The sequence below is a fragment of the Phascolarctos cinereus genome, unplaced genomic scaffold, assembly GCF_003287225.1.
Source record: "Phascolarctos cinereus isolate Bilbo 61053 unplaced genomic scaffold, phaCin_HiC Scaffold_4;HRSCAF=312, whole genome shotgun sequence".
Classification (NCBI taxonomy): domain Eukaryota; kingdom Metazoa; phylum Chordata; class Mammalia; order Diprotodontia; family Phascolarctidae; genus Phascolarctos; species Phascolarctos cinereus.
Window position 1 is genome coordinate 567,235,365 of NW_027555847.1, and position 27,270 is coordinate 567,262,634.

Below are 27,270 nucleotides of genomic sequence, written 5' to 3' on the forward strand. Positions count from 1 at the left end.
GCATCCAATTGACAATTGATAAGCCTGATACATACAGTTTTTTTCATGTTGGGTGGATTTTTTTTTTCTTTTTGGCAATCCTCAAATTATGCTTCTTGAATTCTGGTCTTCCTCTGCCTTCCATTAAAACAAGTCCCACCTGTGGGATCCAGGGCTCTGATAGGTGAGTTTTCACCTCATCTTGCTTAAAACCAGGTCACCATACCACTTCCCAGACATCCCTACATCCCATACATACAGCTCTATGTATGAATACCTTCCAGCACTCTCATTTAACTACACCTTTTATATATGTATATTCTTCTCCAGTTAGAATATAAGCTCCTTGAAGGCAGGGGCTGTCTTGATTTTGTATTGTTATCCCCAGCACTTAAACTACTACTTAGCTCATAGTAAACACTTACTAAATGCTTTCTCACTCACTTATCTATGAGTAAGTGAGCAAATCCTCTAACCTTTCTTAGCTTCAATTTTCTTATTTGTAAAATAAGTGTGCTGGATTTTGTTTCTGATAAGATCCCTTCCAACCCCTTATAAATCCTTTGTACCTTCTGAGGAAGGTTAGATAAGACCATAGACTAAAATTCTATGAGTGGTCTGCCCAGGATGAATGGGAAACCCTTAGTAACAAAATTTGAAATTTTTATTTCAGAATAATGTTCTGAAGTACATTATAAAAGGAGGAAAATTCTTCTTTTTACTAGGAGGATAAATATATATATATATATATATATATATATATATATATATATATATATGTATGTGTGTGTGTGTGTATGTATTATATATACATTATTTATATACATATATATGTAGTCAGCTATGTATAGAAGATTGTGACTTTCAAAAGCTCAAGACAATTTCTGAGTAATTAGTCATTATATTAATAATGTTAGCATTTTAATAAAAGAGGTCAGTGACACTCTCAAATGCCAAAGACAGTCATGGCAACAGGCTCACAGTTCACATGCACTTGAAAAAGTGGGTGTTCCAGAGGATGTCAATCAACTTTGATTGGTTAACAAGGAATAAGAGAGAATGAATATTACAATGAGGGGCTGGACCTATTCTAATGAACTTTGATTATATCATTTACTTCTAAATTACACACACACACACACACACACACACACACACACACACACACACACACACACACACACACACACACACACACACACACACACACACACACACACCCTCCCCCCCCAACCTCCTTGGGCAATCTAAACAAAGAATTTATCCCCACCCAAAACACAAAGGGATTAAATTCCTTGTGAAGTTGGGTGGGGTCTGACCATGACTGACTGAGGAGAGCTAATTCAATCTCATTATCAGTAACATCCTTCAAGAGACAGAATTTTGAAATGAACTATAGAAAAAAGGGAAACTCTGGACCTTTCCAAATCATTAGTTATTAGTAATCATTTTTCTCAAGATGGAAGCAAGGGGAATTAACAGGATGAATATAGAAGTGTGATGTGGTAGAGTTAGGAGTGATAGTTTCAGCATGAACTGACGTTGACAAAAGAAGCAAAAGATAAGAAAAACGATTTTTTTAAAAAAAGTTTTATTAGGGAAAGCAGAGGAAATTATAGTATAGTGTTTAGAGAGCCAGCTTTGAAGTTAGGAATATATGGTCTCAAGTCCAATCTCAACTGGCTGTGTGACTTTGGGTAAGTGACTAAGGACTAAATTGCAGAGCAGGTGTTGATCTGCATCTGTAGATGAGTTCACTCAATGGAAATTTTCTAAACTGATGAAATTACACATATGGGGGAAAATGGAGGGAAAGGGAAGGATCAAAATAGAGATAGGCTTGTGACTGAAGGGGGATGGGATGATAAATCAAAGTTGAGATCAGTGACCTATAATTTGAAGACCTTATTCTCTTGCTCTTAAAAAAAAATTGAATTGCCAATATCTGCGCTCCTCTAATTCTGTAGTAACTATTCTCATTCCCTACAATCTTCAACATAAACTTACAGTGGCTTATCAATCACAATCCACTAGTTCTTTCAATATTTAAGGACACAGTTCATTTGGGTCAAACATCTTGAATTCAACAAGTGCATATTGGTGACCTCTTAAAACTTCTTTATTGATCTTGGATCATTAACTCCCAGTCAGCCATTTTTTTCATTCAAGTCAGCCAGTTCTTTTCATTCAAAATGTAAATTCTCTTAGGCAGAGGAAACAGAAATAAAATAAGAATTGAGCATCAGTTCTTTCTCTCTAGCAAAATTCCAGAATGAATTATTAGAGGGACACTTTGTAAATATCTAGAAAAGGAAACAGTGATCAAAAAGAACATGACTTTATCAAGAATAGTTCATGCCAAGCTAACCTTATTTCCTTTTTTTGATAGACAGGATAACTAAACTGGTAGATTATGGGGATGTAGAGATGGATGTTACCAAAATTTTCACCTAGCTTTTATAAAATATTTTATGTTACTCTTATGGAAACGGTAGAGCTATATGGTCTAGACGACGGTACAACAAGATGGAATCAGCACTAATTGAATGACCAGACTTAAAGGCTCCTACTACTGTTTAATGAATAGCTCAACACCAATTCAGAAGGTAGCCTCCAGGAGAGTATCTCAAGGAACTGTTTTTGGGCCTTTGCTATTTAACCTTTCCATCAACATTTGGATATAGGCATAGAAGGCATCCATGTAAAATGTGCATTGGACACAAAGTTAGGTCTGATAAGTAACATGCTGGACAATATGTTTAGTGTCCAAAAAGATCTTGATGGGCTAGAACATTGGGTTGATTGACTAAGATGACATTTAATGGAGATAAATGTAAAGTCTTGCATTTGGGATCTTAAAAAAAAAACCAAAACAAATACACAAACAAAAAAAAAAACCCCAGAGTTCACAGATGCCAGATAAAGAAGAATGGCTGGGCAAAAGTTTATTCAGAAAAAGATCTGCAAGCTCAATATAGATCAACAGTTTGATGTGGTAGCCAATAAGGAAGTTATTGCAATCTTGGGCTGAGTTAAAATAGGCATAGCTCTCAGGAATAAAGATATGATACTACAGTCTTGCTGTACTCTGCCTTGGTCAGAAAGTATCTTGAGTACTATATTCAGTTCTGAGCAACATCTTTTAGAAGGCCATTGAGAAGTTAGGAGTATAAATGGTAAAGGACCTCAAAGCCATTCTATTCGAGGATTTCTTAAGGAAACTGGACATGTTTAGCCTGGAAGGGAAATTGTTCAGGGGGAATATACCAGTTGAATATGTTCAAGTATTTGAAGGGTTGTATTACCAAAGATGTATTAGACCTGTTCAGTTTGACTTCAGAGGTCAGAACTAGAAAAAATGGAGCTAAAGAGAACAGATCTAATCTCTGCAAAAAGGAAAATGAAGGCTTAAGGTAAGAACAAGCTTCAACAATTAGAGCTCTCCAAAAACAGAATGGGCTGGCGCAGGAGATAATGGGTTACCCATAGTGGAGGTCTTCGAGTAAATGTCAAATGACCACTCTCAGATATGTAGTCAGAAATAGGGATTATTTTAAAAGTATGCATTGGAGCCTTGGCTCCTTCCAATTCTGTGATTCTGTTATTCATGGTTCTCTCCTAGCTTCAAAGATAATGTACTTACTTGGTTTTCCTCCTACCCTTCTAATAGCTCTTTCTTTGCTTCACCATCTTATTAAGTCTTTATGGTAAGTGTTTCTCAAGGATCTGTCCTTGGCCCTCTCTACTTCTTCTCCATTCACACTTTCACTTTTATAACTTCAAATAACATCTCTATGCAGGTACTTCAAAATCTCTGCCTCCAGCCTCCAAAGCTCTAGATTCCTATTTCTAACTGCCTACAAACAGCACTACCTGGATGCACTGATACCTCCCCTTCAATCTAAACTTCAGATTTTTATTTTCCTAACCAAAAACTTGTTACTCCTGATTTCACTATTTCTATCAGTAGTATTAAGATTTGCACAGTCTTCCACGTTGAAAACCTTGGGATTATCTTGGACTCTTCCTTCTCCTTTGACTCCTCTCTCTTCCTTCTCTTACATCCCCATCATTAGCAAAACTTATCCATTCTATCTTCATACTACCTCTTGCATCCCCATCCTCCCTTCTTTTGTTACTGCCTCCATCCTAATACAGGCCCTCATTACCACCTATTGCAATATCTTACTAACATGTCTTCCCACATCTACCATCTCTACTCCTTCAGTCTACTCTCTAATTCCCTACCACATTAATTCTTCTTCTGAAAGGTTCTGGTCATGTCATTCTTTACCCCAAAATCTTCAGTGGCTCCCTGTTGCTTATTGAATAAAGTTCAGATTCCTTTGCTTAGTATTTCAGGTGCTCCAAAATGTGGGACTACTTTCCTTTTCCATCCTTACCTGTGACTATCTTCCTCTCCATACACTATGTCCCAGCCAAACTGAACTATACTCTGACATGTGTTTTCCCACCTCTGGGTCTTTGCTCAAGCTATTTCTTATATCTAGAATGTTCTCTCTCCCCCTCTTATCCAGTAAAATTTCTTCACAGTTTTTAAAGCCCAGTTTAAATGCTACTATCAGGGTTCTATAAACTGTGACAGAGTTTATAGTATCTGTTTTTGACAGAGACATCCATTAACAAATAGTAAAGGGATCAGAAAGAACTTTCAAGGACACAACCGTCAAGGACCTGCCATCATCAGTCCCATAACTTATCACACAACTTAGTGCACAAAACTTTGCTGGATAAATGTTCAACAGAGTGGCTTATTAATGCAGACCTACAGACCAAGCCACTGAGGAACAACAAACTTTCCAAAGCTATGCTGTTGTGTCACAGAGAACTTTCACCTATCATTCTTATTCTCCTTACTGTCAAAACAATCAACTCTGCATCCACAGATGGAGGACTAATAATACTAGCCCAATGGCCTGGGCTCCCCCTACTCTTTTATAGGAGTGCTTCATAATGTCCTCCTTATGACTATCAGCAATAACTGCTGCCTTCCTCTTCCCCCGGCTCAACTGTCCTGCCCCTCTAATGACCATCACAAAATATCCTCCCTTTGAAGATCCTTCCTAATCCTTGGAGGGGGCATGTGGCCTCAGCTAGCTTCCCTGAATGAACCTAAAGAGAACTGGTCTGCCCCACTGAACAGGTATGGGCCTCCTCTCTGTTGGAATACAGCACATTAGACAACATGTCTCCTGCAAGCTGTTCATTTTTGGCACTTTCCCCCTTCATCCACTATTTAGAGCAATTGAAAAGCTTACATTGTATACAACTCAGAGCTTTAGTACCTAGTTATCTCTTATGGGCACTTTCTTTCAGTCTCTCAAAGGGCTGGTTTTTGCTAAGTGCTACTCCACTCATTCCTATTATTTCCTTTGTACCATCAGGATCCAGCTAAGTAGGGTATGCTTAAATATTCCATACCTTCTTTTCTCTTGGTTTCTCATCTGGGACGAAGCCCTGAACTTAAAGGTCTTAACTCCCTGAAGGTTCACCTTCAGACTCAAAGATGCTCAGTCTAACCTGTTAACTCCAAAGATGATTGTCAGCTCTAACCTACCTTGAGGTCTCGTCTAAGTCTTGAAATCTAGATCTCCTCCCAACACACTTTAAAGTCCTACTGTAATGATGGAGTTGTGAGGTACTTCATGGATCTACTTCCACACGGCCAATCCAGCAGAAGTACATTAGTAGTTGGGATAAAGTGGCTTCCTCCTTGAGCAAGCTAACAGGGCAGCCCAGTTTGGTTTCACACTGAGGAATCAAGGTCTCCAACTCACCTCTGCTGACCTATATCCAGCTCTCTGCTGCCTTCTTAAAGGCCTCCTTATCCTATTCTGACTATAGGCCTACTTTTACTTTTGGGTCAGATGAACAGGGTCTCCATACCTTAAAATCTCCTCCTCATGCTGTTTAACCCAGCCTTGGATGCTCAACACTTCCCCAACTCCCTCAGCCTCTTCTGCCTTCTGATTGGAGAGCTGGCAGGTAGAGCACTAAACTCTTCCCAAAGTTTACCTTTATAGAGGGCAGGATCTAGAATTTGCTGCTTACTTTCCACTTTCCATCTGCAGCTCTGCTTAGCATGAATTCCATGGAACAAGATGCCCCCATGCTGGGTACTCCCCTCCCCCATTTTCCAGCAGAGACTACCTTTATTTTTCTTATTTCTATCATTAGCACGTAGCACTGTGCCTGGCATATAGCTAAACCCAAACTATATCATGCCTAGTATTATTAACTCTGGGATTTTGTCACTACCAGCTGCTGGGGCTTGTAGCTCTCTTGCCTTCTTTGCTGCTTTCCTTTCTCTTGGTTTCAAGCTCCCCAACTTTTTCTATAATCCATATTGTCACTTGGTTGCATAAGTATGCCAATTGTGCCTACAAGATAATTTAAGATAGAAAGCACCTTCCACAAGTCTGAAATAGCTCTCAACTAGTAGGATTTGTTTATGTGTGTATACATATAATCATCTCTTTTCCTCTGTATACCTAATGAATGCAGAAGCACTCCATTTCCTATTAAGGTTTCAAATATTATCAGGAAATTGACATTTAAACGGTGGTAATCTCTCAGCAAACATCATCTCCCTGTTCTATAAAAGAAACTATCTGATCTAGTTCCCATCCCCCTCCCCTGAAATTTTCCAAAAACGTAGAGTATCCTAATTGGGCCCACTGCAAATATTTTGGGGCTAGACATTACAAACCATTTCACAATGATCTAGAAAGGTAGTGTCTGCTTCTGTTATCCCTGGACAACCTCTATCAGATCCTCTGAGGTTGAGGAATTGGAGAGGACATATAGACACCATGGCTGCAAGGGTCACTCAACTTCTGGCAGAAGAATACTCAGAACAGAGAAGAATTTAAAAGGCACTGTCAAGGACACAGCTGTCACCAACCTTATGATACAGACCACAGCCAAGCCCTTTGGTACACTCTGTGTCTACTGCTTCAGGCAGCTTGTAGCACATCCTAAAGAGTTTCCCAAGTATAAATGCAATACAACATAAAGAAACTCAAAGCCACATAAGAAAAGTTACTTAAGAATACAACTCACCAGAGCTATATGACTTTAATCTAAAGAGGTTTCACTTATCTCTCTTGTTTCTTCTCCTATTGATACAGTCAGCTCTGCAGGCACAGTATAAGGACCAGCTCGGGAATACCAATCCAAAGGTCTCAGTCTGCAGGCAGCCTCAGAGAGAAAGAGTGGCTGATGCTAGCATTCTTGGTTCTGAGGTTTCCTGATTTTGGTGAATCTAACCTCCCCTTGTAAAACATTAAATGTGTTATTTTACAGCCACTAAAGTTCTACTCTGAAACCTCATCATGATATGGCAATGACTCTGGGTTCTCAAAGACCATTAATACCAGCAGAGTACAAGCTCTAGCAGGTCCTACCAAAGTGGAAAGGGCTTAGAAAATGAGCCTGGTGATTGAGGAGCTTTATTTCTGTTGCCCAATGGTCCACTATCTAAATTTGGAGCAGTACATCACTAGATTGTCTAAATATGGTGAGTTTTTGTTTTTCTCTGCAGCTCTCAAACAGACTACAAATATAAAGAGAAGTTGTGACAGACATCAGTGGAGGGAATACCCACACTGATAAAATTATAAATCTTTGAAGTATTGAAGCTTTTTATATTATACTTATCTTTGTGTCATATCTCCCTATTCAACTATTGGCTCCAAAAGGGCAGGAACCATGTCTTATTTAAGCTTTGTACCACTCTTAGAACCTAGCATAATGCTTGACACATAGAACACATTAACAGATGTTTGCTGAATTGAACTGAATTATTATTTTTATCATCATAATCATTAGTGAATTAGTTTATTATATGCATTCACAAAGTCATTATTTGTAGCAGGAAACAAAGCCATTTTCAAAGTCATATGAAAGGGGCAACTAGGTGGTGCAATGGATACAGCACCAGCCCTGGAGTCAAGATGACCTGAGTTCAAATCTGGTCTCAGACACTTGACACTTAACTAGCTGTATGACCCTGGACAAGTCACTTAACCCCGACTGCCTAAGCAAAAAACCAAAATCAAAAACAAAGTCATATGGAAGTCCAAGCCACAGACACTATGGGAATGCTAAAGGGACTTGGAAAGTCATTGGACTATGTCTATGAACATCCCCATGATGGGGGGGAGGGGGATTATAAAACAAAACACAGCAAATTTCTAGCAGGTATCTAAATAGCTTCCCCACCCCCCAACTAGACTGAATTTATTTCACTTTTATTCCAGTGTCAGTGATGTGATGTTAGGCTACAAAACCCTTGTTTCCTTATTTGTGCATTCTACTCTGGACAGCAGGGTTAGTGCACCCAAGTGCCTCCCTGAACTACCAAACAACCCACTAAATACTCAGGAAGATACAAGGTCCAAGATTCTTTGGCAAACTTACCATCTTGCTCTTCAGCATACCCCAGCTTGGGATACATATTAAAGACAAATTTCCAAAACATAGTAGCTAACCAAGCAAAGACTGTGTTCTTTACGTTCCGTGAAATACTCAGTTTGCACGGCTGGACACATCAAAGTAAATAGTCATAATGCTGGGGAAAATGTAAACATATTGTTCTTGACATATTGTCCTACTATGTAAATGTATGAAAGGCTTTCTTTTCCTAAGAAACACTATTTATGATTGCATCCAAGCAGGATATTTTTCCTTGACTCCCTTCCAATCTTCCCAATCATTTTATGGCTGTTTTGTTAAAGATCTTCTGGTATAGACCCCAGAATATACTTCTAAGCAGCTGTGTTGTTTTCTTCCCTCTTGAGTAGTGAAATTTGATATTGCATCATATAATTTTTTATTAGGAACTTCAATACTTTGAACTTAGGCAGCTTTACCAAGAGGGAGAAAAAGAGAAAGAGACAGAGACATAGAGAGACAGACAAAGAGGACCCAAATAATCACTAAACACTATTTCCATCACTCCAAATTCTCTTTCCGGTCTCTAATAAAGAATATACATATTATTATATAGTTATATTTCAAAGTCACTGATTTCAAAATGGGGCTGGCATCACTCCAGTACATAGGAAGAATGTAGGTATATAGCATTTTGGGTATTAGATTATATGGCTTTCTGGATTGCGACATTGTTTTAACACGGAAAAATTACATTCTGTTCTTATATGACATCATTTATATGACATTAGTTTGGACTTGTTTTTAACAGCATCTTGTAGGTATGCCCATGCTTTTGTGTTTATGATATCTCCCCTCTCCCTTCCCCCCCTCTTCCCCCATTAGATTGCAAGGTAGGAAACTGCATCTTCTGATTCTTGTGTATTTCACCACGGTACTTCTCCTCAGGATGTGCACTGAGAAATGCTAACTGACTGGCAGTTGGATTAAGACACTGTTTGGAATGTCTCCCACTCAGCTACAACAAACCCAATTGCCAGCAAGTTGCCTTTCCCCTGCCAGTCTGGATAAATAGCACAACTTCATGTTTTGCTCCTGAGCACAAAATTACACTTCCAACAAACACACTCAGAGCTATAGAGTGAGAGGATGGGAATGGGGGCAAGCCCCATCCTGTGGGACTCCCTGGACCTTCATACCTGTGTTGGTGCTCCTGTAAGACTTGATAAATGCTGATAAGAAAAGTTTGGTTTTTAAAGGTCCCCATGACACAATCCTTGTAGATTCGAAACTCAGCAGCCGTCACAGCCTCTCCCTCAGGAATCTGGGATAAGTTGAACTTGAATTCCTTGTGATGGCGTTGGCGAGGGGAGAACTCCTTGTCATACTCCACTATAAGATTGAACAAGAGAGAGTGACAGCCATTGTTACTTCACTAAACACCACATGGGAATCTGATTCAAGTTTTACCATTTCACCTGATTTTTGCCACGTCCTAATTGTGAAGCTTATCACAGTTAGCTATCTAGCACATCTCCTTCTCTCCCTCATATCTCTGATGACTCCTTTCACTGTTCACTTATGCTCTTAAGAGAGATCAGGCAGATTGCAGGAAAAGAGAAGAGGGGAAAGATCCCTTCATGTTCTGAATCATATTGAGGCAGCTAGGTGATACAGTAGGAGGAGTGGTGCCCTTACAGTCAGGAAGGACTGAGTTTGAATCCTGCCTCATATACCTACAAGGCTGTTTTACCTCCAGCAAGCCACAATGAGCCTTTTGGCTGTAAGCTCCTTGAGGGCAGGGACTGTCTTTTTGCCTCTTTGTATATCCTCAGCACTTAGCCCAGTGCCTAGCACATAGTAAGCACTTAATAAATGTTTACTGAATGAATGAAGGAGCCCAAGTTTCCTCCTCTGGAAAATGGGGATGATAACTATCTACTTCACAGATTATCAGAGAGTATACATAAAACACATTGCAAACCTTAAATTGCCACATAAATATTAGGCATTATTGTCATTACTGTCCTATGAATTAGTATAGTTTGCTTTTTTTTTTTAGTAGTTTAGGTTTCAAAAATCCAAGAAGAATATAAAATACTTAACAGCAAAGACTTTTATTTTCCTTCATATTCACAACACCGACCCCAATAACTTTCATACATTAGGTACTTAATCTATGGTTGCTGAATTGAATTAAATTGAATTTTTAAAAGTTTTGGTAGAGAGAGGAGGCTTAAATTGATTTTCTATTACATTTCTCTCCCCTTTGAATATAGAACATGGAGAACTGCCTATAACCGCAATTTTTCAGAAGTGACTTTTCTGGGGGTCTATGTGAAACCTTTCACGAGGGAAAAAATATCAAAGTTCAGACATTCAGCTAACAAGCTTTGTTAAAAAAAAAAAAAAGAACTGCCTATTTCCCACAATAAATCGTTGGTGTTGTCACTAGTGGTAAGAAACAGGCCTGCCCTGTTGTTCCCTTTCTTTCAGTCTTTACGGCAACCACAGCTAAATCTCAGCACCAAATCAATCCTTTATGGCAGTATTTTCTTGGGGATTTGGATTGGGAGAAATTTCAAATTATTCACCTGCTCCAACCCTCCCCCTCTCCACACAACTTGTATTTCTCTCCAGCACCACCAGAATAAAATTTAGCAGACTAACATTCATAACTTTCAGGATCTTGAAACCTCAACATAGTATAAATGAGTAAGGCTGAGCAGCCTAAAAGGCACAGGACCTTTAATGTAGAATTTAAATGAATTATGACTATGATGTATTAAAAATATTTTATATAAAATTGTTTTCTTTTTATATCTCCCTCATCCTCAAATACTTGGGGGGAGGGGGCAGAAGAAGGAGCTTTGTTTCGGTTTCATGTGCAAAAGATCAAATAACAGGGCAAAGAAGACCAACTAAAGGAAAAATTACTTTCCAGACCTAACATGAGAGTAGTTTTTCTTATTAGTGACAGCCCATGAAAAACAATATTGTTGAAGAGTTCACCCAAGGACATCAGCACATGGCTATCACTTTTCCCTAGAGTTCCCTAGAGCCTTTTAAGTTTGATTTATCCTTGTTGCTTAAAAGTGAAGATTAATTCCCTAATATGCCTGGGGAGGAAAAAGTCAACAATTCCATCACACATATGACATAGTTTTGTTGTTAATTTTTATATTATCAGTTGAGGATTGAACTGAGGTCTTTCTGTGAGAGCTAAAGTTAAGAACCTGCAAAGGAATCTTTCAAGTCCTTTAATAAGTGGCAATAATCAACAGGGTGAAGCAAAGCAAGGGGCAGACCCAAGTACAAGGTAACAAGTTAGACCCCTTAAAATCCTTCAGTAAGAGACCTGATAAAAGTCTAAGGGGCTTGTCTAGTCAGTGAGCAAAAAAGGTGGGAGAAGAACCCAACAGCTGCTCAGAACTTGCCACACCACTTACTGAACCACAACACTAAAAAGTATGTCCAAACTATGTGCATGGGAAAATGATACCTATAGAGTATTAGGCAATTGTGGACTAATAAAATAAAAAGCATTATAGAAGAAGCCTGATAAACATTCACCAACGGATGGAAAGGCAGGTAAAAGACTCGGTGCAAAAGGGACAATTCCCATGACTCAGCCAATTTAAGGATGCAGTTGGGCCTTATAGTCACTTGTCTTGAAATCACCTTGGTCAGCACGATCTCCCCATACCTCCTCTATCAAAGATACATTTTTCTGGTTTTCGCTTCAGAGTACTTGCACTTTCTTTATTCTACTTTATTCTACTGTTTATTCTTCTCTAGAGTTCATTCAGAACCACTGTGCTACCCAGATGGTTGTTTCACCTTATCCCTATGAGAATCCATCTTTAACTACTCATTCCTGAATTTCTTCATTCTGCTTCACTACGGTATCCTCAACACCCCTCGCTATGACTTTTCTCTGCTCAAAGCTGTACTGCCCTATTAGATCTCCCCATAACATCTCAGCCACTGAATCACTTCCCTCTCATTGAAGTTCCCTTGGAAACCTCCCCTTCCTCTCCCACCCTTTTGCATACAATTGTATTTGTATAGAATATTTGGTAATGCTGTCTCCTCAGGATGCTGCAAATAAATAAAGTTATGCCAAGTCTGTATATGGGTTTGAGGTTCTGGACTGCAAGCAAACCAAGTCCCCTTGCTTTAGCATGCCCTCTTTAAGCACTGGGATTCTGAAAAACATTAAACAGTTAAGTACATAGAAGAAGCCTCTCAGCTAACACCCAGAGTATATACTTTGTACTGGTTTGATGCAATTTCTAGAATTTGGCACAGCTCAATTGGTCAACGTACAGATGAGTTCAGATGCCATTGCTCAAGAAGTCCTCCCTCCTCTGAGACAAGATCATGTTTTTGTTCAGCGGTTTTCTTTTATTTAGGAATCCAGTGAGAGCTCTCATTTATAAGTCCTCTAATGAATACGATGCAGATAACTGCCCTGCTTTTTCCAAGTATTCTGTGAAGAGGAATAGTATTGTATAGCCTTGGCATTCAATTTGCTTCTGTGGTGCCTAGCCCTGTATGTTCTACTGCAAAATAGCGATGGGTTTCATCTTCATAATTTAAAAACACATTTAGGCTATATTTCCCTCAAAAAATGATAAATATTAATTAAATTAATCATCTTAATTTAATTGATAATTATAAATACATACTTATTTGATTAAAATGAATAAACATTTGTAATATTACAAAAACAATATAATGCCTTACATTTTATTTCTCTGAGCCTCAATTCCTTCATTTATAAAACAGGAAAATAACAATCTACTTCATAGGGCTATTATAAAAATAATTGTTATTATAGTGCTGTCATAGTATGTAAATGTCATTTATTATACTACTACTATTATTATTATATTAGTGGGTTGCCTGTCTTCCAAAGAACTTAAAGCATCATCACACATGTATGTATATGTATACACATATATCCAGAGTTATGCTAGTGCCAGATTTAACTGGCTTGAGAAAGGCAATTGTTAAATTTTCTTTGTGAGCATTTACACTCCAGAAGTCATCAATCACTACAAATCACAGCTCAATCTATTGTTTTGTTGGTTGTCTAGAGTTAAGAAAGTGTTAATAATGCAGATTAAGTTTGAAAGTAGTATACAACATATGTTTTTTAAAGGATCCCAATTGTTAAACACATACCAGCAGACTCCTGCATCTATCTACAAATAAACACACAGCTGAGGGTAAAGTAGATAGAGTTCTAGACTTGGATTCAAGATGTGAGCTCAAATTCTGCCTCAGATACTAGCTGTGTGACCATGGGCAAGTCATTTGACCTCTCTAAGCCTCAGTTTCATCACCTGTAAAGTAGAGATAATAATAACACCTACCTTTCAGAGTTGTTTTGAGGATCAAATGAGATTATAAATATAAAGTGTTTCACTACCCTTAATGCCCTACATAAATACTAGTTACATATCACCTTACTTGTCTTTAAGATAGGAAAAAAATATTTCCCCCATTTGATGGATGGGAAAACAGACACAGAGAAATGACTTTCCTGTTCCAGTGTGACAATTCTAGTCATACAGATGGCAGTGTGGAATGGGAACCACAACTCAGGCCTCCTGATTCATGCCCTATGCTCTTTCTGAACTAACATGGGAGGCAGTATGGTCAGAATGGAAGTAGAGTCAACCTTGGCTTTAGGATGATGTGGGTTCAAATACTGCTACTGACATGTGCAGTATTAACTATGTGACCTTGGGCAAGTCATTTAACTTCTTGGGATCACAAACAATCTCCAAGACTATAAATTACAGTGCAGCTACTGATGTACAAGTAGTGTCCTCATCAGGCATTCTCTGTACCAATAAAATCACTGTTCACTTTTAAAAATTATTCAACATGTTTTAATCTGGGGGAATAATCAACAGAACATGTTTATTGAAAGGAAAGAAGTTTCAGTACAATTGGTTCAAAATGTCAATTTGCTTGTTGAATAATATTGTCAAACAAATTAAAAATTTTTCAAAATTAAGCTATGGCAATTTATCGAGGCCCTTTATTAAGGACACAATACAGATGAAATATATAATTTAAAACAATCTAATTCGGAAAGACCATTTGTTTCTTCTATCTTCTACAATGATTTAGGAGGGGCTGCTTATCATGGGCTATCCTGCCTCGAATGTCAGCTACCAAGGAATTCCCGTCCCTACACCAACTCCATCTGTGGCCAAACACCCCATGTAAGATGTCACAGAAAGAGGGTTCAGGGTATGCCAAGCACTATACTCTTCTCTTTAATTCAATTTAGTATGAAGCAAAAGGACTAGAGCAGTGTTTCTCAATCTGGTGTCTGTGATCTTCTGTTTTTGTTTTTAATATTCTGAAGACTGTATTTCAATATAATTGGTCTTCTTTGTGATCTTATGTATTTAATTTTATGCATTTACAAACATTATTCTGTGAAGAGGTCTATAGTCTTCATCAGACTGCCAAAGGGGTTAAGAATTCCTGAACTAAAGAGACACTAATAATATAGCCTAGTCATCAGTGAAAAGAAATTTTGGAGGTAGAAATAGGAGAAATGATAAGAGAGAACTGAGCTCTATTTTAGGAGGCAAAATTTACTGTCAGAAATAGCCCAAGAGGGAGTTGAAAACAGTGATTTTTCTTTTTTAAACAAATAGTCACTTATTTCTTCTTGAAAAGTTGGGAATATTCTGGGGACTTTTTCCCTAGTAGGGTCACATCTAAGAATCCCTACATCACTATCCAGGTCTGAGATAGGACCAGGCAGTGGAGATAGCATTGAGATAAGTAGTAACAGTGAAGAGAATCATAGAAACCACAAGGAGATAGCCATCCTCTGGCTATTTGTTCAAGTGAACAGCATCAGACCCCATCTGCTATAACCATAATTATTCCCTCTTTTGCCCCTGCACATGAAGTTTTAAAAGATACTTGAAATACACAGAAAATCTCCTCAACCCCACTGTGCCAAAATCTCCAAACACTTCCCATCAAAACACTTACTGGTAGCAAATATCATACAGTAGAAAGAGAAATCCTGGGTTCTAATTCTAGATCTAATATAAACTTATTATGCGACCCTGACCCTCACCTCTCTGGTCTTATATAATGAGCTAAATAATCTCTGAGTTGCCTTCCAGCTCTAAAAGACTATGACTTTCAACCTTTAAAAGCTGAAGAAAATGGACTAAAAATACTTTCTTATTATCACCTCTGTGAGAAGACAGCCAAGAAAGGACCCAAGAGAGAAAGGAGTCAGGAAACTATGGGCATGAATAATCCACAAACTGGAGATCGGCTCCTGAATAATTGAGAGTTGGCTATATTGGGCAATATTTTTCAATTTGGGTGGCAGCTTGAAAAATAATAAATTCCAGTATTTCTCCACAGTGGACTTCTGACCACGACAAGGAAACTATTCAGTTTCAACTGAAAATTCAAGTTTTGAAAGCTAAAAGTAACTCACAGAGGCCAATTCCCCATTGCAGTTCCCAGGATTACTCGGGATTCATCCTCCTATCTAATTACACTGCATCAGATGACCTATTATTCACGGCCCAGACCAGGCGTGCCAAGCACAGGGACATGTGGAGAGTTGTTTCTCATGCCTCCTTCCAACCTCTCCTAACTGTGAAATGGTTCAGGTTGGCCTGACCACTGAGAAGTAAAAGCCAATACTAATTTCTAATCTGAGGCATCTGTATACAACACTCTCCATCCTTGACAAAACTATAACCCAGTGGTGAAGGAAGAAGAAAAACGGATGTATCCTGCCAATGGCTAGAACAAGCCTGGACCTGGAGGGAACAACTGTTCTTAAGGCCTTTGCCATATTGGCCAAGAAAATATACAGAAGCAGATTCTTGAATACATCCCTATCAGATGAAGAATAGCAGCAGTAAGCCACAATAGGCATGGGCTACAGAGTGACATCGTATAGCTATACCTAGAGAAGTCATAATAGAAAATGGGCTAATGAGCAGCCTCAGGAGTAACATTTGTGCAAGAGGGTGGTTTAAGCACAGATAAAGCAAGAAGGAAAATGAGAGTCCATTTTTTTTTTCCAGCAAGAAGAACTGAGGTAGGCCTCATTCCTGGAGTAGAAAAGAAAGCCATCTCCTAGGACCATTCTCACCATACACCTCTCCTTTTATGGCACATCAAGTCCTGCTGAGGTCACTTGGCAGTTACTGTGCCTTTTATATCCAGTCTTGTATTTAAGAGACTCTCATCATTGCAGGCATTTATTTCAATTGCCAGTGTTTCTGCAATTCGAATAAATTCATTCAGAGTGCTTATTGGGATGTGTGATACAGGAAAAAAAATGCCTTGTGGTATACCTAATTGTAGGAAATCACAGTTTTCTACTCCCATCTCTGACATTTCTCCCCAAACAATCACCAAAAATGCTTTGCATATAATATTCTGAATTCACTGGGAAAAAGTCTTGATCCTTTTCTGGACTGCATATAATTCTTTAATCAATTTTATTTCTAAAATCAATTAATTCCAATCTGCCAAACGTAAATATCTGTCCTGAAGACAAAGCCGAAAGTTGGCAACTTTGAGGAGTTGGCAACTATGAAAGATGGGAAATATTCAAGTGTGCTAGATTTTGTGGAATACGTATATTTATATTTTCATTTGCTTTCCATTAACCAATTAACAAACTGGGCAAAAAAAACCCCCACATTTTTATTGAGCTGGAGGCTACTACCCTTACAGCTTCCCTTTCTGGATCTTTCCATTAAATAGTCTGTGGTTCTGCAGTAATTTCCATGTCAAATACAAGCTGATGGCTTCACTATAAGATTAAGCACAGGAAAACCAGGGCTGGAGGAAAAAATTCTTATCTAAGTATGGGGATAGGTGGGTGTCTGGGGGTGTCCAGAAAGAAAAAAGGAAAAAGAAAAGTGGCCAGCCAAAGATTTCTTTATTACCCTCTTTCCCTCCTCTGATTTGAAACATTATTCTTCATTATTGGTATAGCACCAGAAAGCACATTCTTTACTTCAGTGATTCACTATTTTCCTCAGTAGACAATGGAGTGAGTATCTAAGTGTTCAGTTACTGATTTGCTTCTAGATTAAGTACAGGCTAAACCACTCACTTAACATTTAGTTTTCCCTGAAGCAGGGCGTGGAGACATGGTGGGTGGTTCCCCCAATCTCCCTTCCTCCCCTCCCCCATTACCCCTCTCTCTAAGTCACTAGATCCTTAGTCTTTCAGGTTCTTGAATCCAAGATCAATGCCTTTGAAAAACAGGCTTTTATTTTTTTTTAAATAACAGGCATTCAAGGCAGCAGCAAGTAAACATATAAAGATGCGTGGAATGTGTGGCAAAAGATATTTAGCATTGGCTCTCAGGTTTACAGGACAAACAAGTCATTTGGCTGTTCTCTGGGGCACATACTGCAGTGTCACTGATAATAAAGTACAGAGTAGCAGTTTATAACGCACAGGTGAGATCAGAAAGAAAGGCAGAGAGGCATCTATCTCACAGAGAGGCACCACCAAGTCATGAAGGGCTTCCTGAGAATCCTTGGACCAAATGTTACAAAAGAAAAAGCAACTGCCTCTCTTCCTTCCATTCATTCAGCTTCAAATAATAATAGCTGACATCTATACACCATTTTAAAACTGGGAAAACACTTTTCATTAGAGCCTCACAACCCTATGAGACAGGTACTATAGGCGTACAGAACCCATTTTACAGATGAACATACAAGTTCACAGAGGGGTGAAGAGATTTGTTTGTGGTCACATAGCTAGTAAAAATTGGAGGGAGATTTCAAGTCTAGATCATTCCAGCTCCCAATCACAAGGAGCTCTCCACTACACCACACTGCCTCAAATAGTAGAGGAGGCATGGAGTTTTTCCTTGGTCCATAGGATGATTGCCCTGGCTTTCTTTCACTGTATCCTCAAGGTAGGTGGCTATTTTGACAAGTGCACATTTGGTTACAGTTCTTGTGTTACACTTTGATTTGCTGACATTTGGAGTTTTTCCTTTCCTTTTCTGTTACTGTCAGACAAGAGATAACCAGAGAGAACTCAGAGTTCTTCATGGTTGACATGGAGAACACACATAAACACAGATAATCCCTCAGACTTGCTTTAGCCATTAACTTCAAACTCTCTAGCTCTCTCCTCTCCCTCAATATTCCACCAAAGCTTCACACTAGCAACAAAATTGACTCTTAAATTTCATCTGTTCTTCAAATTACTCCTCGCTCTTTTAGTGGGGTGCTTATGGAAGTATGAGCAGTAAGGGGGAAGGGGTAATAGCAGTACTGTGCTTTGATAATCCACAAACTGAATTATCAACCCCAGGATAAGCATTTTTTAGGATCTTCCAGCTACCATAGTCACATCCCTGGTCCCACAAGATAGTATTTCTACCTTTTTCAGTTATTCAGCTTAAAGGACAAAGGTATGAGTGAAAATGTGATTCAGTCAAGAAAATTAATCAACGAATTGATAGTAATCAAAACAAGAGAAATGTGCTTTAAATATCAGGATGAGGTATTTGAATTAGATAGAGTTGGGATTTGAGGTGAGTGAAGAGAAATGAAAAGAATATTGGTACTATCCCCCCTAAACCTCTTTTGAGTGGGAGAAGAGGGTCTTTGTTCTCTTGATCCCATTGGAGGCTGGATTCAGCCTTTCTCACTCATGACCTTTGCCCAAAAAGGCATTTGGCTTAGTCTCAAGGAATGTAGGGAGATATACAGTACTGCCATAGCTATACATATGTATGCTAAGGGGCATCACGTCATGTCACAATAGTGTGTCTGTACTTGGCCTTCATCTCTTGTTTGTTTTTTCCACATCAAGAGCCATTTAATAAGTACCTACTATGTGCCAGGCACTGTATTAAGTTCTGGGGACACAGTCAAAAACACTCCCTGCTCTCAAGGAGTTCACAGTCTAATTGGAGAGACAATATCCAGTCTTCTCCATTCCCATTCCCATTTATCTAATTGTTCCTTCTTTGTTTTCAAAGAGGACCAATGACATAATGGGATGATGTCTTGCCTCTCAAGTGAATTGGTTTTAAGTGAGGCAGAGTAGCACAAACTCTTCAGTCTCACTCTCTCTTCCAGAGTCATTGAAGTCTAGACAAGACAGGCAATGGCCTGGGATGCAATGGATGACCCTGGGGTCTTGGATGTTTGACCATGCTCTAAATGCTCCACAGCACCTGCTTTAGCCACCTTCATGGCTGCTGGAATAAATTGTTCTCATCTCCCCATTCCACCAGGGGAGATTTTCACATGCTTGGGTTAGACATCCCCCTAACTCACTGATGAGTTTGAGGCCTGTTTCTGCTGAAACAGCTTTAACAAGGTGTGGTCACTTCACATGCTACAGCATCCTGGAGCCATAGGTGACAGTTGGGTGACAGGTGGACACCAAAGATGGATGAGCAGCCCTAAAAAGGGTTCAACAAGGTGCTAGTCTTCCCTAAAGAAATATTTAGGATGGAACAGCTCTCCACTGGTCCGCTAGCTTGTGTTTTCCAGTGACAGCATCTTTCTAGTATTAATGCAATCACAGAAACTCCAGGTTCTCAGAGGACATCAAGTACAACCTTTAGCTGAACAATCCCCTCAACGACATTCCTGACAAGTGGTCATCCAGTGGAGGAACCTATGCCTTCCAAAGGCTGGCCATTTCACTTCTGGATTCTGTTAATGATTAGGAAGTTTATCTTTGCATCAAACTTAAATCTATCTCTCTGCAATACCCATTTTTCCTCGCTCTACCCTCCTGGAAAAAGCAGAATAAGTTCAATTCACCTTTATATGAAAGCTCTCCTAGCAATTAAAGACAATTACCATACTCCTTTTCTCTCCTGTCCAAGTTTTCTCCTCTTCATAATAAATATCATAGTTTCTTCCATTGGAAAGAAAGGAAAAAATAGAGGGAAATGTCTAGCCCCACATCCATCATTAAGGAGAATTTTTTTTTTAGTTTTTGTAAGGGGGCCTATTCTTATTGCCTCTAGCAACAACTCCTGGTCAACGGTCACCAATGGTCAGACAGGCACAATTGAACATGATATTCCACATATAGACTGACAAAAGCCGAGTATAATAGATTATCACCTCTCTAATTTGGTGATGCAGCCCAAGATTATATTATTTTTTAATGCAATAATCACACTATTGACTCAGATTGCAAAACCTCCAGTTGTTTTTCAGACCAAGTGCCCTCTGATCATACTTCCCTCATCTTGCACTTTTAAAATTGATTTTCTTGAATCTAAGGGGTCCAATTTATCTCTAGAATACTTTAAAGTTGATATCGTTTCCGTTTCTGCCTCCATTTATCTTCATCAAAATGTTTTCCACCATATTTCTCCCTTTGTTTCTTGGATTTCCTCACATTAATTTATCTTCTAAATAAACAATGCAACTCCATATGTCCTTCCTCTTTACCTGTCCTGTTCCTTTTGAATAAGGTATGCCTTTCTAGAACCATAATCCAGCCGTGGATCTTAATCCAGTGACCATCAAGAAGACCTATAATGTCAAATCTGCCTCTGCTCTAACCTTGCTTGTCATCTGCACTTTGTGAATTTGTGTAGAGACATTTGAAGTTCTGGGTTTTACTTTCAGATTTTACTTCCTGTGAATCTTGGGGTATCTATAGAGCTGTTCTTCCTACACTGTGGGCAGGATTATGGGACCTTAGAGATCACTGACCTCCTCATTTTATAATTGAGGACAATGAAGCTCCCATACAGACATTAAGTAACTTGGGCAGGGTCAAACAGTCAAGTAAATATCTAAGTCAGAATTGGAGCCCAGGTCTTCCTGGCTCTACTTCTGGTGCTTTATCCACCTTAAACCATGCTGCTTCACTATGGCATCTAGTTTGGCAAATGTAGATAATTTTCCTTCTCCTTTCTTCCTCTTCCTCCTCCTTCTTCAGTTTAAAGATGTTTTGATTAGATTTTTCAAAGCTCCAGGAAGGCAGATTTCAGCTCACTATAGGAAAAATGTTTAAAAAATAAAAATGGTCCAAAAAGTGGCCTATGCTGCCTCCTCAGGTGTTTATTTCCTATCATTGAAAATCTTCAATTGGAAGATGAATGGCCACATGTTATACTGTAGAGGAGATAATTATTTTCAATAGTGGCTGTACTACAAATATAACTTCTGTGTCCTTCTAACTCTAAGATGCTACGAATGTTCCTATAAGAGAGAATCTTTTGTTAGGTTTGCTTTAGGAATTTCAAGAGGCCATGTTATTCTTTCTAGGATACACAATCTACAGGAAGACACACTGAATACTACAAACTCCAACTTTGGAGAAAAGGATTTATTTCTAATTCACTGACATTTAAAAAGACATTTTATTTGGTTAGCTTAAAAAATAATGATATAGCATTTCTGAGAATAACATCAGCCAAAGGAAAAAGCAATAAAAAGGAAGGGTAGGGGTGTGTGTGTGTGTGTGTGTGTGTGAAAGAGAGAGAGAGAGAGAGAGAGAGAGAGAGAGAGAGAGAGAGAGAGAGAGAGAGAGAGAGAGAGAGGGAATTACGATTAAGAGAGTGAGTAATATAGCTATGCAGCCAAAAAACAGCAACTCAATTGTAAGTACCCTAAATGCAGTCAGAAGATCTCTGGCTAATCTAGACTTTCCACTGCCCCACTCTTTAATTTCTTCTTCCTCTTTCAACCTTTCATCTTTCAGTTTCTTCAACAACAACAACAACAAAATTGATAATGATACCAATTTATCCCACCTACAAGTGGTGTGTGAAACCCCTTTCAGAACTTGGAAAGGGTTCTAAAATACAAATGTCCTAGGAAGTGTCAGACAGGTCTTACATCATTGTGAATGGGCTGGATGTAAGGAAGTCTGAATTTCAGTCCTTATTTCTGCTACTCTGGGCAAGGTCCTTAACCTCTCTGAGCCTCAGTTTCCAAACCTGTTGAAGGGGGATAGTAATACCTGCCTTCATGGGGTTGTTGAGCATTTCAAATGAAATAATGCATGTGAAGTAGTTTTGGAAGTTTTTATAAAGAGCTACAAACAAAGATCAAAGTATTATTCTTCTCCCATTTCTCTCACCTGCTACAGAACGAGACAATCCTGCAAATCAGTTCAACAAAATGTGTTATCACAGGACTACCACAATGCAAGGAAAAGAAGCTTGAGGCTTGTCCAAAGACCCTTTGCAGTGCTGAATGTCATAAACCCTCACTCTATGAATGCACCTTGGATAATGGTAGGGGAGAAAATCAAGGGACAGAGGGAAGATAAGGGGCTAGAGCAGGTCATAGCAATGAGTACTGGATATGATGTTATACAGTCTCTCCTATAAATCTTCTATTCATCTCATTTAAATTATTCTGCTGACATTGATTCTGATATCAGAGAAGGCTGGACATATTCACTGGAATGGATACATAAAGTACAATACATATATAGGACATCAAAAAAAATCAGTTGAACTCAAACATGAGTACTGAAGCTGCCCATTGGACCCCATATGGGGTTGTGACCCACAATTTAAGAAGCGCTGAAGGGGCCATGAGTAGAAAAAGTTTAAGAAGTCCTGGTCTACATAACTAAATGGGTCCATGAAAAGAAGGTAAGACTTGAGATTTCATCAACTCTCCAAGCTTTCTGAATTCTGGTATTGATGACTTATGTAATTCAGACATTTGCAATGTACACCATTCTTTTTTGCAGTGGGTTGTCTTGAAGTATTATTTTGTGTTATCATTCCTAGAGTTGTGATAACATTTAGGGAGGGAGAAACATTTTTCAAAGGTGGTAAGAAAAAGGAGACAGCATGGAATTAGATAGAACACAAGTGATGTAAGAGGAGGAAGGGGGAATAGCAGAACACAAGACTATGAGAACTAGGGCAAGATGGGGTCAGGGATAGAAGAAGGATTTTTTTCACACGCAGAGACTGAAAATAAAACCCAATAGAAATAGGTCAGTTAAACAACAGTTTCAGGCTGTGCTCTGGTGAAAGATGGTACAGTGGGGAGTTATACGCTCAGTGTTAGGGAAATAACAGAAGCAAGATGGAAATGCACTAAACACAAAGAGAAGGGAGAAGAAAGGAGGTGCTATGACTCCTACAGATCATCTCTTATTCTAAATGTCAAACAAAGTTCTTGATAACACTCTCTTCATGGCCCAGAGCAAAATCTAGTTAACTCTCAATTAAGTGTCTTAAAGACAGCTAGGAACAGTATGGATAATTGACATTCATAAGTAATCTGAAACCTGTCTGAACTTCAACCTTTGCCTTATTCACTTTTTTTCCTAAAACTACTAACAAGAATTTAACCGACTGATTTGAATTGGAGCTCTTCCCTTCTCCTCTCAACGAAAGAGACAATGAAAAGGCTAAAATAAAGACTAATAAATCAAGAGGCATTTATTAATCACCTCCTAACTTGCCAGACATTATACTAAGTACCGAGAATACAAAGAAAGGAAAAAACAAAATAAAAAACAAAATCAGTCTTAGTTCTCAAGGAGCTCATAGTCTAACGGGGAAGAGAGCGTGCAAACAATTACGTACAAACAAGATACGTACAGATTATATTGGAAATCATCCCAGAAGGAAGGCACTAAGAATAAGGAGGCCTGGGAAAGACTTCTAGGAATCAAAATTTACAAAATCAGTCCCTGCATACTTAATAATTCATTCATTTGCTTCACAAACATTTATTCAGCATCCCTTACATTTAGTTAATCTCAAACATTTATTTAGTTTCCCTATGCAAAGCCCTATAGGCAATACTGAGTCCCTGCACTCAAGTAGCTTATAACATAACAGAGGAGATAAGAAATACATAAATAGACATGCAGCCCTGGAGTGTCTAATGAGCCATATGCAGCATGAAAATCCCAAAAGATCTCAATAGTCTGAACTAATGAGACAAATCTAAGAAAAAGAAATTAATAGGTACGAGTGTCAAGTCTTACATTTTTATTCAGAAATAATTGCAGAAGCCAGGGTTAGTCATTGCAACATGCCAATTCATATGAAAAAGAAATGGGAGGTTTTGGTTGAGTGTAAGCATCATATGAGTTGATGGTAGGATGCCAAAAAAGCTCACGTAATCATTGGGTACCATTACCATAAGCATGGTAGGCAGAATAGAGAAGTGGTAGTCCCTTTAAATTCTCAAATAGATCACATACAGTCACTTGTTTAGTTCTAATTACCATATTGCAAGAGTGATATTGACAAGTTCCTTGAAAAACTCCTGGTTGGAAAAGCTTCCAACACAATTCCAACAGAAAAGTTTGTCTGTTACTTGATGACAGCTTAGCTTAATACAGAAGGGTTTGCCTCTAATAAGATTATTATTTTGTATGTACTAGGATATAAAATATTCCAGATGTGAGAAGGGCAGAGGGCAGCGGGATGATCACTGCCCTAGTCCTATGCTCCCCCTAACTGCTGAGATTGCATTAGCATTTTGGTCACTTTATCACTGATACTGACACTAATTCATATTAAGATTGTAGTCCACTACGACCCTCAAGTTCTTGCAGATTAACTTTGTTTCAGCCACACCTCTGCCATTTTGAACTTGTGAAGTTGACATTTTGAACTGAGTTATAAGACTTGACCCTTGACGCTACTGCATGTCTTCATCTCATATATGGCCTGTCTAGCCCGCTGAGATCTCTTTAGATCCTGAATCTATCACTTAATGTTTTACCTATCTTACCTAACTTTTGGTCAATTGTAAATTTGATAAATATGCCATTTTTGTTTTTATGTCAAGCTGTTTCCTGACTTGAAAACTTATTTTTAAAACCGGCGTCTTTCCAGTGATGTTACTGGCCAAATAGTTATTCAAAAAATAATAACTGTAGGTGACTCAAATGGAGAGATACATGTTGGATGCAAGAGGCAGAGTAATATGTGCTACCATGAAATATATAATCAGAAAAGGATATGGGCTGGTTATGGAGCAAGAGCAAGGAATACACATGGTTCAGATTGAACTAAAAAATATTTTTTAGAAGAACCCTCCTAGTTTCCCCAGATTAAGTCCTTAAGAAGAAATACCATACTAAATAACTTTAAGAGGTCTACCAGTGTGCCACCTAATGGAAATCTTTGATAAGCACTGTCTTCAGATACATGCTTCCTAATCGCATTGCTTGGTTTCTCAACAACAAAAAAAATTGCAAAGGAAAATAACAATATATAGCTTCATAGAAACAATGTGATAACTTGGAAGTACATACTTACATGGACAGAGTTCTGCTTATAAAAACTTAAAATAAGCACAGAGATGAACAGCAATATAGGATGATATATATAACATATACACACATATACATATATATAAAATATGTATATATGTATGTGCACATGTGTACATACATATATATCTGACAGGGACTTGAAAAACCATCTAGTCCACTATCCTTATTTTATATATGAAGAAAATGAGTTCTTAAAAAATTAAATAGACTGTGTGCAAATCATTTAAATTCAAACACAGGGTGATATTTGTGATTTTCTGACATTGCTCCAGGATTGAATAACATAGTTTTCTGATTGCTTAGCCTCAATCCTTTCTACCAGTCAGAAGGGGTATGATTTGCCCATGAGTCCAGAAGGGTGGGAGATAGTCACTATTTTCAAATTTGTCAACAGGTTTCATGGCTCTTATATCATACACTGATGACATTTTCAAATAACTCTGGTTGGGGCAATGTTATATTAAAAAAATCTATAAAATATATATTTTTGTGGGGAGAGGGGAAAGATGAAACAATATTAATGAAACCCAAGTCAAGGTGTGCTGCTAGCAGCATGTTCTTGAGATTTTCTATCCACAGGAAATATTTTTCTTAAAAGTCATCAACTTGTGAAGTCAGTGAAGGTCATTGGATTACATTCACTTATTTTCCAAATCATTACCAACCTCAATTGGATTGGAATTAGTGGGTCAAACTAAATGTTTGTACCCTATTACCACTTCTCTAAGTCATGTTGTAGTCTTAGAGAAATTAAAAAAAAAAGGTTAAAGAAAAATTAACTCTCCAGAATCATGAAAGCTTACCTTTATAGCAAAATATCCCCACGTGGCTAGAAACAGAGCTGGAATGCATCTGTCCATCTGATAAAATGACTGGACAATGCATTCCGATTTAGGATAATTTTACTAAGAAAGACATGTAGCTTCTGCTTTTAGTTGAGTATTACCTTGACTCCAATAGGAAAATGGAAAAATAACATTTTGAGATTAAAAGACAATTTTCATTTGGATGCTGAATTGTAGAATAAGATTTCAATTGAGGGGGAAAAATTCACAGTTATGAGACTGGAAAGGCTTTCCAGAACAGATTCATCATTCAAATAATTGGGGCAACTTCATTATATAGCATTATTGGTTGATTTCCCCAATGACATCTTCAACAGGAAAAGGGCAATCCTTTCCAATTTAGTTCACTGTTTCTGTTTCTTTTTTTCTTTTTGAGCTCTACAATTCAAATCCTACATTCTAAATCCAGATTAAAAAAAATGAAAGTAACATGCATATGATCCTGAAACATTACCATGTAAACTGACCTAGATGAACTCTGGCTCCATAATGATGAATAAGACAGATAATAGAATAGATAGGTAATGATATCCTGCACATCCAAGCTTCAATTTCATCTGGATCACTTTCACCAGCTGAAGCTCAAAGATGAAACTGTAAATAAGTAACCTCTACATGATACCCAGATCAGAAAAATTTCCTCACAGCCTTCATGATACTCAGATTAGTGTTATTCTTCACACAGTCAGTACAGTTCAATTTAATTAAATAAAAATTTGTTGAATTTATTCAA

General features: G+C 38.2%; 1 protein-coding gene across 1 annotated transcript in view; it reads right to left on the bottom strand.

Annotated features, from left to right (window-relative positions):
* Positions 1-27,270, bottom strand: part of BMP6 (bone morphogenetic protein 6) — a 210,904-nt gene that overhangs the window by 62,037 nt on the left and 121,597 nt on the right. The window contains exon 2 of the mRNA XM_021009866.2: positions 9,594-9,786. Within this exon, the coding sequence (XP_020865525.1) occupies positions 9,594-9,786 (193 nt within the window). The remainder of the gene's footprint in view (positions 1-9,593; positions 9,787-27,270) is intronic.